General features: G+C 34.1%; 1 protein-coding gene across 1 annotated transcript in view; it reads left to right on the top strand.

The window, feature by feature from the left end:
* CRISPLD1 (cysteine rich secretory protein LCCL domain containing 1) overlaps positions 1-15,240 on the top strand; it is a 46,082-nt gene that overhangs the window by 20,535 nt on the left and 10,307 nt on the right. The window contains exons 3-12 of the mRNA XM_039256557.1: positions 3,713-3,831; positions 4,162-4,294; positions 5,908-6,023; positions 6,692-6,792; positions 8,724-8,864; positions 9,019-9,079; positions 9,189-9,255; positions 9,464-9,594; positions 11,307-11,350; positions 11,444-11,516. Coding sequence (XP_039112488.1) covers positions 3,713-3,831; positions 4,162-4,294; positions 5,908-6,023; positions 6,692-6,792; positions 8,724-8,864; positions 9,019-9,079; positions 9,189-9,255; positions 9,464-9,594; positions 11,307-11,350; positions 11,444-11,516 — 986 coding nt within the window. The remainder of the gene's footprint in view (positions 1-3,712; positions 3,832-4,161; positions 4,295-5,907; positions 6,024-6,691; positions 6,793-8,723; positions 8,865-9,018; positions 9,080-9,188; positions 9,256-9,463; positions 9,595-11,306; positions 11,351-11,443; positions 11,517-15,240) is intronic.

Below are 15,240 nucleotides of genomic sequence, written 5' to 3'. Positions count from 1 at the left end.
TAGATTTCTTTTGGAAGTCCTTTGTTAACATTTAGGATTTCTCATACAGGTACATACATACACAAGAGGAAATAATAAAACCTCCATGTTAAACCAGCTTTAAAAATATCATTGGAGACTAATAATTCAGTAGTTTTCTAAATGTTTTAGTACCAAAACTTCACTGAACATTTCACTGTGCTCTAAGAAGGAGCAGCTTGGAGATGTAATTGGAAAATAGAGTGGTTTTCATTTCTACACACCTCAAATACCCATTTTTTAAAGAAATGGTAATTTTAAATGTGGTTTGGGTTTATATTAGTGCTGGGTGAATAGTTCAGAGGAAAAAAAAAAGGTCTGTCAGGCCATCTTGATTTTATTTACAAACCTGAATTTAAATAGAAATGTGTAAAGACTAACTTGCATTTAAATGGGATGGGTATGAATTATTGGTGGTCTTGAAACATGTAATGTTATGTTGTGGCATAAAAATAAACATTCTATGCTGTTTTCACAATAACATTTCTTCCAGGCAGCTATATTTTCATTAAGTTTTTTTTAAAGAATCATCTTGATATTCATTACTGAACTTTACCTAACCACCTATGCTTGACTAGATTCTTTAAAATCATCACTTTAAAAATTGTCACTAATTAATTGTTAAATATTAATAGGAAATTTTAGTTGTATGTTCCTCTGCCTTGGTTTTCATAGTAAAATAATGTGTCCCTATTTCAGCATAATTACAGTTGACTTGATATGCATCCCCCAACCTTATTTTTAGTGGATTACATAGAAAACCCATGACACCTTAAATTTTTTTAAGGATTTATTTATTTTTGAGAGAGAGAGAGAGAGAGAGAGAGAAAGATAGAGGAGAGACAGAAAGTGTGAGAAGGGGAGGGTCAGAGAGAGAGAGAAACACACAGAACCTAAGCAGGCTCCAGGCTCTGAGCTGTTGGCACAGAGCCTGATGCGGGGCTTGAACCCAGGAACCATGAGAGCATGACCTGAGCCAAAGTTGGACACTTAACAGACTGAGCCACCCAGGCACTCCCCCATGACACCTTAAAAAACAGCTTATGCATAGTATAGACTCAATAATTTTTTTATACTCAATAGTTGAATTTTCGTCCTCGAAGGGACCTTAGTTATCTTCTGTTTCACATTTTGCCAGTAAGAAAACCTAGCCTAAAGCATTTGAATGATATATTTTAGATTTTCTTTCAATTTCTTTACAATTGAAACAAAGAGTAAACAAACTTTTGCAATATAACATATTTGTGAATCTGGAGCCAGTTGTTTACCTCTATTAAAAAAGCATCCATCTTCAATTCCATCAGAAAAACTGACATCTGAGATTGTAGTCTCAAATATAAAACAAGAGTCGATTGACCTTGAAGAAGTTTCCTATGGTCTCTCTTAAGGGCTCAGCTGAGTAGTTCCTACTCAGGGTCTCTTACGTGTTTGTTTGCAGTGATCTAAACTTGCAAACTGACTCATGCCTGGGCAAGGAAAACTCAAACAATGGAAACTCCTTCTGCATCCCTCGGTCTCTGTGTGATCACTCCACGTTCTCTTGCCAGCCATGTCTTCAGGGTAGCCCTCTAATTGTTGGAGCAGGTCTGTCAAGATGTGTGTCTTAAAAGAGAAAGAACTGGATAGAGGCTGTATTTCTTAACCCAGTCTGAGAAGTCTAACAGTCTCTTTCTGTGTATTAGAAGGGAGCCACAATCCGGCTCAAATTGAAGGGATGGGGAGGAAATTCAGTACCACCTTTGTGGGAGTTGTGGGGAAGAGTGTTTTAAAATCATCACAGTGACTTCAAGGCTTTTGTGTGTGTATGTTTCTTTCTCCCCTACTGTGCTTTCCCATGGCCTACAGTCATGACTGGGTTTCTTCTTCCCTTAAAAATGAAGACCAGCAAACAAATTCTCCCTGAGAACCTGGCATGTAACTTTTCTTTAGGTTCTGCCCATCTCTCTTCCTCCTTTCTTTTTAAAGTATTAACAGAGTAACCCACACGTGGTTTCCCCACTTTCTCCTTTCAGTCACATATGTGCCCTTGTGTTCTGATTTTCTCCCAAGAATTGTTCTGAATTCACTCTTGATCATGAATTAGTGCTTAGTAGCTCTTGTCTTTCTGGAATTTTCCATGACATTTGATCTTCTTGCCCACTCTCTACTCCTCCAATCCTTGTCCCATTGTTTCTATAACTTATCCCTCTTTTAGTGTTCCCTTAACCTTTTCGATCCCATTTTCCCTGGTTTATATTACTGATTTGTTTTTTTCCACTCCCTTTCAATTTTGATAGCCCCAGAATTTTCTTTTCCTTCCTCTTTTCATTCTGTACCATCTTTCTGAAGAAAGTCTTCTCTGGGTAATAATTCTGAATTCATGTCTTCAGCACAGATTTCTTTTCCCGGAACCCCAGGCATGTATTTCCACTCTCTACTTGGCATACATACTGCATGAATCACAGATATCACCCTAGAAATTTGCATTGAAATACGTTAGACATATTTCCATGATAACAATCTATTTCCTTCTGTATTTTCTTTCTTCTGATTTGGTAACCTTCATTGTCCTCATCCCCACCTCCCCCTTCACCACCTTCCTTCAGTCATCTATCAACTTCTAGGAATTTAAATTCTGCAACATGATTTCAGTCTGTCCGCTCTTTTCCAGTCTCATTGCTATCACCTTAGGTTGTGTCCTTATGTTCCAATTCCAGAATTATTTTTCTGTTTTCTTAACATGTCCAGAGTTCTGTTACCGTGCCAAGGTTGAACCCAGCTCTGTTTTTACCATCACATTTACTAAACACTACCAGTTTTTCAAATCAGCTAGTTCAATATTAAACCCAAGACATAGAAAATAATTCAGTAGTAATTTTGAATATTTCTTTGTAAATTATTTTAAAAGTACAGATTAATCACCCTCATTGAATGTTGTATATAATGATGCATATATATTTTATAGGAATCAGGTTCATTATTCATGTACTTAGTAAACATTTATTAATCACCTTGTCTATAAGACAGACACAAAACACACACACACACACACACACAAATAGGCCAAAGATACCGGCATCAGTTAAACGATTGCCTCTCAGGAACTCATAGTCTTGTGAGAGAGACAGACATGTAGACAAATACTAACTCTGCATTGTAATAGCTGCTAAATGAAGAAGTATTACAAAGTTTTAAGAGCCACAAAAAAAAAAAGAAAAGAGCTGAGAAAATTGAAAAGCTATCTAGAATATATTATCTAAAGCCAGATTGTGAAGAAAGAATAAGGGTCTGTCTGACTAATTGGGAGAAGAATGTTTTAAAAAAAGGAAACAGTGCCAGCAAGAGCAAAGAACAGCATGTTTTATAAGGAACTGTGTGACCAAGGATCTTGAACTTTATGTACATGGGAGTTTGTTGTATGTGTTTGGATAGAGGATCAGTTAAGCATATTTGTGCTCACTTAGGTAATTCCAAAAATTTGTGGGGCATGTTGTAGGGATAAGAGATGGAGGCAGGGAGACTAATTAGAAGGCTAGTGTAAAAATCTAGGTGAAAGATGGTGATAACCCAGACTGAGATGTTGACTTTGCAAAGCAGTAAAAAGGAGGAGAACAGAAGAACTGAGTAGAACCACATTATAGTCTGAAGAAAAGCCTGAATTCTACATGTATATAATATGTGTGTATCTGTATTTTGTTTCTGTTTTGAACTATAGACGTGGGATGTAGAGCTGGAAAGATCTGCAGAATCCTGGGCTGAAACTTGTCTGTGGGAACATGGACCTGCAAGCTTGCTTCCATCAATTGGGCAGAATTTGGGAGCCCACTGGGGAAGGTAGTGTAAATATAACTTCTTTGTTTTTGAAAATGTAAGTGATTGAAATTCTTATTAATTCATCAATGGAAAATTTTCTAAGGCTTAAAGCTAAAAAGAAACAATCAACCAATACAAATACAAGTCATAGAAGAATAACCAGCAATATATAAGACTTATATTTTGTTTTAAACCATTGATGTATTAGTAATGTAAAGGATTCATAAGGGTTTAAGATTAATAACTTATAAGAATATCTCTCTATTAGACTTTATCAATCCATTTTGCAATATTTGATTTTACACTTTCTCCAACTTTACTTACTCTTTATGGTTATTTTCTTTCAAATAGATACAGACCCCCAACATTTCATGTACAAGCATGGTATGATGAAGTGAGAGACTTTAGCTACCCGTACGAACATGAATGCAACCCGTATTGTCCATTCAGATGTTCCGGTCCTGTGTGTACTCATTATACACAGGTATGTCTTGGGTATATTATGCCTCATTTTTCTGAGTTTGTGTAACTGTGGCAGAATTTACACAACTGAATTTATATACTGAACACGTATGTCTTTCTTGTGAATTTGGTATGGTTATTGAAAAATCCTATTGATATATGTAGAATAGGTTTTTCAGTTTCTATAAAAAATAAAAGTAGGGAAAGTCCAAGCATCACTTTTAAAAAGTTACTATCTCAGGACACCTGGATGGCTCAGTCTGTTGAGCAACCAACTTCGACTCAGCTCATGATCTCGTGGTTTGTGAGTTCAAGCCCCATGTAGAGCTTGCTGCTGGCAGTGCAGAGCTTGCTTCTGATCCTTTGTCCCCTTCTCTCTCCTCCTCACCCCTCCTTACAAAAATAAATACACATTAAAAAAAGACATTATTTTAATGATTTTACAGGTAAAACATTTTTAGTCTGGCCTCAGGAAATGCAAATGGGAAGGAATTTATTGTCTTCATTATTTTTTATTTTCCATAGAATAAAAATATACTTTTATTTACCATGACAGTCAATATTGACATGTGTGCAGCATTTACTTTTTTTTTTTAATTCAGTGTTCACAATTGGTATTGACTAAATTCTAAACCTCTAAATTGAGCAGTGAAAGATAGATTCAACTAGATAACACTCACCACCAACATGAGTTACTAGCATTTCTATGGCTGATTATTAATGAATATAAAGCAAATTGTTCTGTCTATTTTTGCATATGACAAGATTAAGATAAGCACTGAATTCCATAATAAGCGGTGGTGCTATGAAAAATACAGATCATATTAGAACTTTAGCCTCTAAATGTTTGTTTTACTAGAGTTTAAGATGTAAAATTCTGTTCCTTTGTTAGGTAAGCTTTTTCATGGAAGCATTAACATAGCATTTAGGTTTGTGAGGATGTAATTTTTGAACTGTTTAGTAAATGTGTATTTTGAAGATGCTTACATTTTATAGCTAGAGTTATTTACTTGTAGCACTCTTCTTTAAGTTGAGTTAAACCCTGCCCAAAGCCTCAGGACAAATATCCTTTTGACATTGCCTTATTTCATGTTGAATGATAAAGGTTCATTACTCAAGTTCAGTTTTATGCATTTCTCTCTGGTATATGTTGTTGTCTTCATCTCAGCCTACTTTTTCTTAGCCTTTCTTTTTTATTTTTTTTCAATTTAAATTCAGGTTAATATACAGTATAGTCTTGGCTTTAGGAGTAGAATCCAGTGATTCATCTCTTGCATATAACATCCATTGCTGTCCCAAAAAGTGTCCTCCTTAATTCCCATCATCCATTTAACCCATTCCTCCACCCATCACTCCTCCAAGAAACCCTAAGTTTGTTCTGTTTTTAAGAGCCTCTTCTGGTTTGCCTCCCTCTATGTTTTTATCTTATTTTTCTTTCCCTTCCTCTATGGTCATCTGTTGAGTTTCTAAAATTCCACAGATGAGTGAAATCATATGATATTTGTCTTTCTTTGACTCACTTATTTTTCTTAGCATACCCTCTAGTTCCATCCACATTGTTGTAAATGGCAAGATTTCATTCTTTTTCATCACTGAGTAGTATTCTTTTTTTCTATTTTCTTTTTTCTAACGTAGGTGGTGTGGGCAACAAGTAACAGAATAGGCTGTGCTATTAATTTGTGTCATAACATGAACATCTGGGGGCAAATATGGCCTAAAGCTGTCTACTTGGTGTGCAACTATTCCCCAAAGTAAGTAGACAAAGCATTACTTTTATATGTATATTTTTCTTTATATATATTTGTGTGTGTGTGTGTGTGTATACATATATATACTTATTGAGTAAAGTGTATTGTTTTAACTCAGTTTACTTAATATGGCAACAATTATGGTTGCCTGATGCATAATATCAATGCTTAAAGGGAATATGAAAATTGAAAATATGAATTTGTCAAGACAGGGATTACATTTTTACTTATTAGATTATTATATTCCATAGATATTTGTGATAATTTGGATTTCTTAGAGAAGAGCAACTGTAGATTAACTGAGAAATATATTTTCACCTGTATAAAGACCAGTGAATGATTATGTTGAAAATATTACAGCTGTACTTAGGGTCAAATCTAAGTCTAAAGTCTGTCTATTAAAACAAATGGAATATAGATGAGTATCCCATAATAGAGTTTGGTGTTCTGTAAAAGTTTAATTTTGTAATTTTTAACAAAATACATATCAAATTACTTGAATATTTTCAAAAGAATGAGGCAGCAGTATAAACCTAGTAGCCAAAGGGTGATGAAAGATACGTTTTAAATATGCATACCAAAGTCATTATTTAGAAGATAGTAATATTTTATAGAGTCTTATAAATAATGCTATTAGACTACCTCTTACTAGAGTGGATCATCTCTTTAAGGGGAAATTGGTGGGGCCATGCCCCCTATAAACATGGACGGCCCTGTTCTGCTTGCCCACCTAGTTTTGGAGGAGGCTGTAGAGAAAATCTATGCTACAAAGGTATGTGCTGTTATGTCATAGTATTCAGTTTCATTTATGTTGTAATCCAATGTCTGCATTAATTTGTACTTAAAGGGAAAAAAGCATATTTAATTATTACTTTAAAAGTTCCCAGAACTCTATTTAAAATATTTTAAGTCATTAAAAATAATTTAAAAATATAATATTAATAAGTCTATAATAGCAAATATGTGTTTAAAAGAAAGTTCATCATTATTCCAGTAACCACTTCTAATTCTACTCTAAAGTATCCCAGAGTGACGAGTATATTTGCATTTTTAAAACCCATCTTGATATATTATTGACTAGAGTTGTTTTCATAAGTGTCTTCATTTTTAAAGGATTTACAATCTAACACAATTTATTTTTAACACTTTAAAAGTTTTTGCCCAAATACCTATCCTTGAATCTTACTGAATGATGGTCAGTGAATTACACTAACTCTCTGCTTCTTGCTGCAGAATATATCATCTCTTATGGCCAACATAACAAATAAAAGAGATAAAATAGTATTGTAAATTAATTGTTAAAAGTAGTGCTCTGAAAGGCATTTAATGTCCTAAAATGTGCATATAAATATGGTGTCCTGTTTACAGAACATGAAGAGAAAACTTAGATGATAAAACTTTGTGAAAAATCCCCTTCTTGTTGAGCATCTGAGTGAACGTTTCTACTCCCTCGTACTTTTTTTCATCATGATGATCAGACGAAGCTTAATGTAGACTAAGTGTTTTAGAAAACATGAATAAATGCAGCTCTTTTTCAGTATTCATAAAAAGACGTGTCTTTTTTTCCTTGATGACTGAATGCTCATTAGTATAATGAGCAGACAAGAAGTAACAGGATAGTATTTCACTGTTATATGAGCCATTTTTCATTCCTGGAAGCATTTTTTCATTATGTGTGGATCTGTTTTCCATTTTTTGCCATTCCTAAATCTCCAACCTACTTGTGCCTTCACCAATGGCCACTATTTTACTTAAAACTTACTTTCTTCTGAATTCATGCTTCCTTTTTCTGGGTTCTGAGTTCTTGGACATACATGAAAATAACACACCTTTCCAAATTGAGCCACTGTTAAGCCCTTGATATAAGTACCTGGAAAAAATTAAACTCAAAAGTTTGCATATTCTCCATTACTAAGTCTCAATTTCTGCATGTTGAATTTCCTTCTAAAAGAGAAAAACCTTTCCCATGGAAACTGATATTGTAGTAAATTAGAAGAGCATGTCATTCCTTCTTAAAACTGAATTTCCTATTGGGAGAATTTTATATGTGACCCTTTTGGAAATTTTAAATGTGATTCACCTAAAAATATGATTTCATGTGGGAAAACAAATTCAACTACACTAAGCCCTGACTTTGTCAGATCACTGTGTAGACTTCATGATGTCATTATGAAAAGCAGTCACTGATAACCACACTCAAATATAAAGCAAAGTTTAGAAATGACTCCATTTAATATTAGCCAAATATTTTTCTTTTTTTAATGTTTTATTTATTTCTGAGAGAGAGAGACAGCGTGAGCAGGGGTGGGTCAGAGAGAGAGGGAGATACAGAATCTGAAGCAGCCTCCAGGCTCTGAGCTAGCTGTCAGCACAGAGCCAGATGTGGGGCTCGAATCCATGAACTGTGAGATCATGACCTGAGCCGAAGTGGGATGCTTAACTGACTGAGCCACCCAGGCGTCCCTAGCCAAATATTTTTCATTTATTAAGCATAAATGAGTCAAGAGCTCAAAGGCTTATCCCTGTATCTTATTTACTCCAGTGCAGTACATAGATCACCACCTCAGCCCAAACTCTGTGCCAAAAAACTACTGATTTTTCTGGTTTTAAATGTTACACAAACATATAAAGGTGTATCATTATTTGATAATTTGTGCACATTTAAGGTGGATTCATATTTCTTAAACCCATTCTCTCTAACAGAAGGATCAGACAGGTATTACCCTCCTCAAGAAGAAGAAACAAATGAAATTGAACGGCAGCAGTCACAAGTCCGGGACACCCACGTCCAGACAAGGGCAGATGACAGTAACAGGAATGAAGTCATAAGCACACAGCAAATGTGTAAGAGCTCTGCATTAGTCACAAAAATGTTAAAGTTTACGTAGATGGCAAATGCAACTACATTAATTTGGACATTTTTAGAATGGCAAAAGCTTGATGAATTACAGTGACTTTTACGTTATCTAAATTATTTTGGTATTTTTTTATTTTTTAGCCCAAATTATTTCTTGTGAAGTAAGATTAAGAGATCAGTGCAAGGGAACAACCTGCAATAGGTAATGTTTATTGTTGTTTTCAAAATTACCTGACAAAATACAAGTAATATTTTCATTTTATACTAACATTCAGAGAAACTAAATTTTATTCCCAATTTTTTTCATTTAGATATGAATGCCCTGCTGGCTGTTTGGATAGTAAAGCTAAAGTTATTGGCAGTGTACATTATGAAATGGTAAGTATTATAAATATACTGATGTGAGAACAGGATTTTTTATGTAACATTTGATTTTTTTAATGCAAACATAATGATTTATATGAAGTATAGATATTTTGCTTATATATGTTTGTTTAATTTAAAGTCATTTAAGTAGTAACTAGTCACGTCCCATGTAGCAATCTTAGTGTTTTAATATTCTTTTCTCTCTTCCTTTTTCTCTAAGCAATCCAGCATTTGTAGAGCAGCAATTCATTACGGCATAATAGACAATGATGGTGGTTGGGTAGATATCACTAGACAAGGAAGAAAACACTATTTCATCAAATCCAATAGAAATGGTGTTCAAACAATTGGGTAAGTACCCAAATGACCTTTTGGATGAGATGATTTTAAATTGTAATAATGAGTTGACAAATTCTTTTAGAACAAAGCATAGAGGAATTTATAGAGAAATTGGTAATTGTCATTTCAGCTGTGTAATTTCAAAGACAAAAAGGAGCCAAAGTTTCTAAATTCAAAGTTGAACACCTTTCGCTTATAAAGAACATGCTAAAGCTTTACATTTTCTGGAATTTCATTGAAAATGTATAAATTTACAGTTATTTCTGACATGAAGCGACATATCTTTCAGCCATAAAAGAAAATAGCCCAGAGAAGGCCAATTAATTTGCATATTCTCCTGCCCTGTTTATGGAAAATGGATTATTTCATGCAACAGTAACTTTGTTAATAAGATAAACTATATAAATATGTAAAAGAACATTTTGAATAGTTCTCTGAATATGTAATATACTATGTACCTTTTGTCCATCTAAATGTATTTTAACTCAACATAAAAACATTAACTTTTGAAATATGTCTCATATTAAATATATGAATATATTATTGTAGAGCATTATATATTTTGATATGAACTCTATAGAAGTTAGAAAAATGTGGCCTCTTAAAATAACTTTGTAGTGTGTTTCTTCTGTGTAAAAAATAAACATTGAACCTCATATGGAATGCCTTTTCTTAGGATATATAACATAGTTTTTCCCTTTGTTAACCATACAATTGCATGAAACTCCACAGTAGAGGATTCATAATGATAAGAAAGAATTTATTAAAAACACTCGCAGATTTGGTGGAATGACATTCTGTGTAGACATTTTTGTTCAAAGGCTTTATGGATGGTTTTTAGTCCTCAGCAATTACTCTCTTAAGTAAAAGCTCTATAGAAGCATTTATTGATTAGCTTATTAATTCAGCAAAATTTATTAATTACTTTCAATGAATAATAAAAGTTTATGAGCTTTAGTAAGCCAAACACTGGGTTTTGGATTCAAGAAAATTTATCCTATTTACTTTTTTCGTTTGAACTTAGTTTTTGATTATGTTTATTACAGAAACTCTTGAAACATGAAGGGTGTGTCCTATTAAATACTATCACAAATAAGCTTTATCTTTTGTAATAGATATTTTTCTGAAAATCTGTGTATAATTAAACCAATTAAAATTTTGGTATATAATGGAATACCTATTCTTCTATCCTGTTTTTTACTGATGTGTATAATAAGAAAGAGTTCATTAATTGTTGACATTTTATTAGGCATGGGGGGAACAAAAAAAATGGATAACACACTCCTTTTAGATACTTATGATCTAGTAGTCTTTTTGCAACACTACCTTGTATTTACTATTGTGAGAGTTTAAATGGTTCTGTTCTATGGTGATAGGGTATTAGTATATTTAGAGTTTTAATTTTAATAGGAAACACATATGTAGATATAAAGCTATGTAGTTTTACACCATTACCTATATGTTTTTGAGATTAATCATGACAAGAGACCATCCTCTGTTATCAAGAATGATTAATTTGTTTGGTATTGATTTGGTTCATACTTGAAGTTAATATGGACTTAACATAAAATAGATAATGTATTCTTACACTACAGCTTATTTACATATTTAAGTAAGAATGTTTAAGAAGAAACAAAGTATTCATAGACCAAAACAATATCAGAAATTATGTTGATGATGATTCATCTGAAAAGTGATTGATATTTTTGTGTTTTTATTTTCAGCAAATATCAGTCTGCTAATTCCTTCACAGTCTCTAAAGTAACAGGTTAGCGCTTTTTAAAATCTTATTTTCTTACCATTATGTTGCATGTTATTGTTGCCAAAAAATTGCTTATTGTCTTGTGTTTTAATTCTTCAGTTCAGGCTGTCACTTGTGAAACGACGGTGGAACAGCTCTGTCCCTTTCATAAGCCTGCTTCACATTGCCCAAGGTAATGTTTTATAAATTGTCTCATTCTTCTTGACCAGTGAACATACGTGGACTGGGCTTTTACTCTGTGATAATGATTTTTGCCTGGAATTCTGCCTTCTCCAGCATTTGAAGGATGTATGGTCTTGTGGTCTTGAACTGCGAAGCAGAAGGGAGCAGTGGGTCATCATGAACTCCTGGTCTCCAGGCAATCCTAGTGTACTTTCTCCAAATGCCAGAGTGCTTTTGTCTGTTCCATAATACCAGGGCAGTGGGTGTACTCTGTATTTTCACATATGCAAGAAGACTTCTGTCTCCGTCTGCTCAGGCTGCTATAACAAGATACCATAGGCTGGGGTGCTATAAAAAATAGAGATTTATTTTCACATAATTCTGGAAACAGGAAGACTAGATCAAGGTTTTGGTTTCTTCTGAAGCCTCTTTCCTTGTTAGAAGATGGTACCTTCTCTCCATGTCCTCACAAGGAAGGGGAGGAAGGGAGAGAGAGACGTAGAGAATCAGAGAGAAGACTCTCCTTTCCTGGGATCGAGGCCCAACCCTGATGATCTCATTTAACCTTAATTAACTCCATAAAGGCCCAACTCCAAATACAGTCACATTTGGGAGTTAGGATTCAACATATGATTTTGGGGGGGACACAAACATTCAGTCTACAACAGTTATTACCACCGAAACTATAATGATATACATATGTTCAAGTATTTCCATCCACTTCCTAGATTAGATAAATCTAATTGCAATTGGTAAGTCAAAAAGCCCATCTTCTACCTTTCTTTCATTTTTGTTTTGTATACTGTCTTTTTAAAAATTATAATGGAGTTTCATTACTATACAGTAATGAAAGAGTGCTTCATTTATCTTGACCACACTAAGGTGAAAATTGTTAGAAGTATTATGGCCGTAAGTAATAACCATACATAGGAAAAAATGAAGATCTTTTCATATCCAGTTTTACTTTCACCCACACTTCCTCCATTAATACAAAGAAATCACATATTAATTCCAAGAACCAATAATGAGACTTAGAGATAGAATTGTAATTGATAAACTATAGTTACTAAAACACTGAGGGAGCTCACTTTTTATGGAAAAGTTTATTTTGGAAATGCTTCATTTCTTAGCCTTTTATTTTGTTCTTTAAAATTTTTTTAGATCTTTATTTTTGAGAGAGAGAGAACATGCATGAGTGGGGGAAGGGCAGAGAGCGAAGAAGACACAGAATCCGAAGGAGGCTCCAGACTCTGAGGTGTTAGCACAGTGTTACGGGGCTCGAACTCACAGACAGTGAGATTATGACCTGAGCTGAAGTCTGACATGTAACTGACTGAGCCACCCAGGCACCCATTCACTTAGCCTTTTAAAATTAAGGACATATTTTACTTAAGAATAAGATTGGTTATTCACATGGCAATAAAAGACTGTGATGATGTAACAAGTAGATACTTCTTGGGGCACCTTGGAGCCTGGAGCCTCCTTCTCTCCTTCTCCTCCTGTCTCTCCTTCTCTCTCTCCCCCTCCCCGACTCATGCTGTCTCTATCTTTCATAAATAATTTAGAATTATCCATATATAAATACTTACGAAATGATTACTGTATATAGTATAATGGTAGGCCTTCTCACCCATGTGACTAGTCCTCTGAGGACCAAATAGTAAGGATAATCTCAGTGAAGCATTCCAGCATAAAGTCTTCCTCTAGTAGATGCTAAGTAAATGGTAATTTTAATATCTATAGAATAAATTTATAGCAATATTGTTCCAAAAGAAAAAAAAATTACTCAAGTAGAGTATTAATAAGTTTTTCATGTTTTGTTGGTTATTCCAGGAAGAGAAATATTCCTCCAAAAGAAAAATTCTTCTGGTTAAATTTTATGTTTTATGGCTACCAACATAGCAAATTGGTAGAAGTAATGATTTATACATAATTTTGACTTTAAGTAGTCTGGAAATTCACCCTTCTGTTTTCTTTTAGAGACTAGTGAAACAAAGGGTTGTCTTTTCTATTCTTATATAAAAATTTTGATAGTTTCATAACTTATGACATATTAATTTAAATGACAGTTTATAACTTTTAGGGATCATGTGGTTGGTACATCTGTTTCAGAATTTCATATAACTTAAATAAGTTGAGTCATAAATCTATTGGGGAGAAAATGCCGAGGGCAAATAAATGAAAGGAAATTAACTCAAGATGAGCATGAAGAAACAATATTTACCTGTACAGTTGTGTCCTTGAGAGGTTCCATACCTGATAGAATGGACCCAAATCATCATAATCTCTATGATTCAGTACCATAACCTTATAAGTATCATGTGTTTGTGTGTGGTATTAAAAAAATTTTTTTTTCTGGCCTGGGGATGTGACTTGGAGGAGGAGGGCAGAAATCATAGTATGATTAACAAGTATCTATGAATAAATAGATATTTGAAACCTATTGAACGTCCAAGATGTAAAAGCAGGTATCACTAAAATGTTGACATTTTTATTCAAAGCTTATAAGTAAACTGTATATAGAACAATGTTTCAGGTCACATCTACATTCTCAGTAATGCATAACAAGGTGTTAAAACCAGAGATTAGACAAGTAAAAACCTCCTTCAGTCTATTTTTGACCTGAACTTGCCCAAGTAAAAACTATCTCAGTTTGGAGCTACTGACCTTGGCCTTCCACAAACCACGTGCCAGATATGGTCAAGGTAGAGCGAGCACAGTGCTATCCTAAGGGCTGAGCAGATGATACTACTAGCATAGATGAGCATTGAATGCCCAACTGTTCTCAGACACACAGAGAAAATTTCACAGTCAATGGGGACAACTTTCCTCCTATAGGCACCCCCAACAGTATCTTCTATAAAAATAAATTCTTTAAAGATATAAAAACTCAGACTCATTTATTTATATTTAAATGCTTCTGGTTTAGATGCTAGAAGAAGTAAATATATTCTAAAGTAAACAGTGTTATACAGATTTTAGAAATAAGAAACGCAGCTATTTCTTAAAAGCTGTCTTAAGAAGGAGTTGCTTTAATTGGTAAAGGAAATTATAACTGAAGTATTTTTAGAATACTTTTAGGAAGGGGCACCTGGGTGGCTCAGTGGGTTGAGCTTCTGACTTCAGCTCAGGTCATGATCTCACAGTTTGTGAGTTTGAGCCCTGCGTCAGGCTCTGTGCTGACAGTTCAGAGCCTGGAGCCTGCTTCAGATTGTGTCTCCCTCTCTCTCTGCCCTTCCCCTGCTCACACTCTGTCTCTCTCTCAAAAATAAATAAACATTTTTAAAAAAGTTTAGAATGCTTTTGGGGAAATCATTTATTCCTTCATCAGACAATGATTTTCATGTAATCATTTTGTTGAGACTCTGATTTATTTACTAAAAGAATCCTCTCTTTTCCAAATGTAGTTTTTAATGTCCTTTTAGTGCATTAGTGTTTGTGTGTGTGTGTGTGTGTGAATCAAAGAGCCCACTGATTAAAAAAAAAAAAAAAAAGTGCCGCTTGATAGTTTCTTAAACTCTCAGAGTGGAGATTTTAATCATGTGATTGATTGAATAGTGATAATTGGATGCTATGTTTAAATAAAAGCTTTTGGAAATGTTATTTTTTAAAAAAATTTTTTAATGTTTGAAAGACAGAGAGAGAGAAAGAGAGAGAGGGAGCGAGAGCATGAGCAGGGGAGGGGCAGAGAAAGGGAGACACAGAATTTGAAGCAGTCTCCAGGCTCCAAGCTG

Source organism: Hyaena hyaena, unplaced genomic scaffold (assembly GCF_003009895.1).
Source record: "Hyaena hyaena isolate Hyena2069 unplaced genomic scaffold, ASM300989v1 scaffold_574, whole genome shotgun sequence".
NCBI lineage: Eukaryota > Metazoa > Chordata > Mammalia > Carnivora > Hyaenidae > Hyaena > Hyaena hyaena.
Note: the sequence above shows the minus strand (reverse complement) of the source record. Positions and strands in the feature narration are given on the sequence as shown.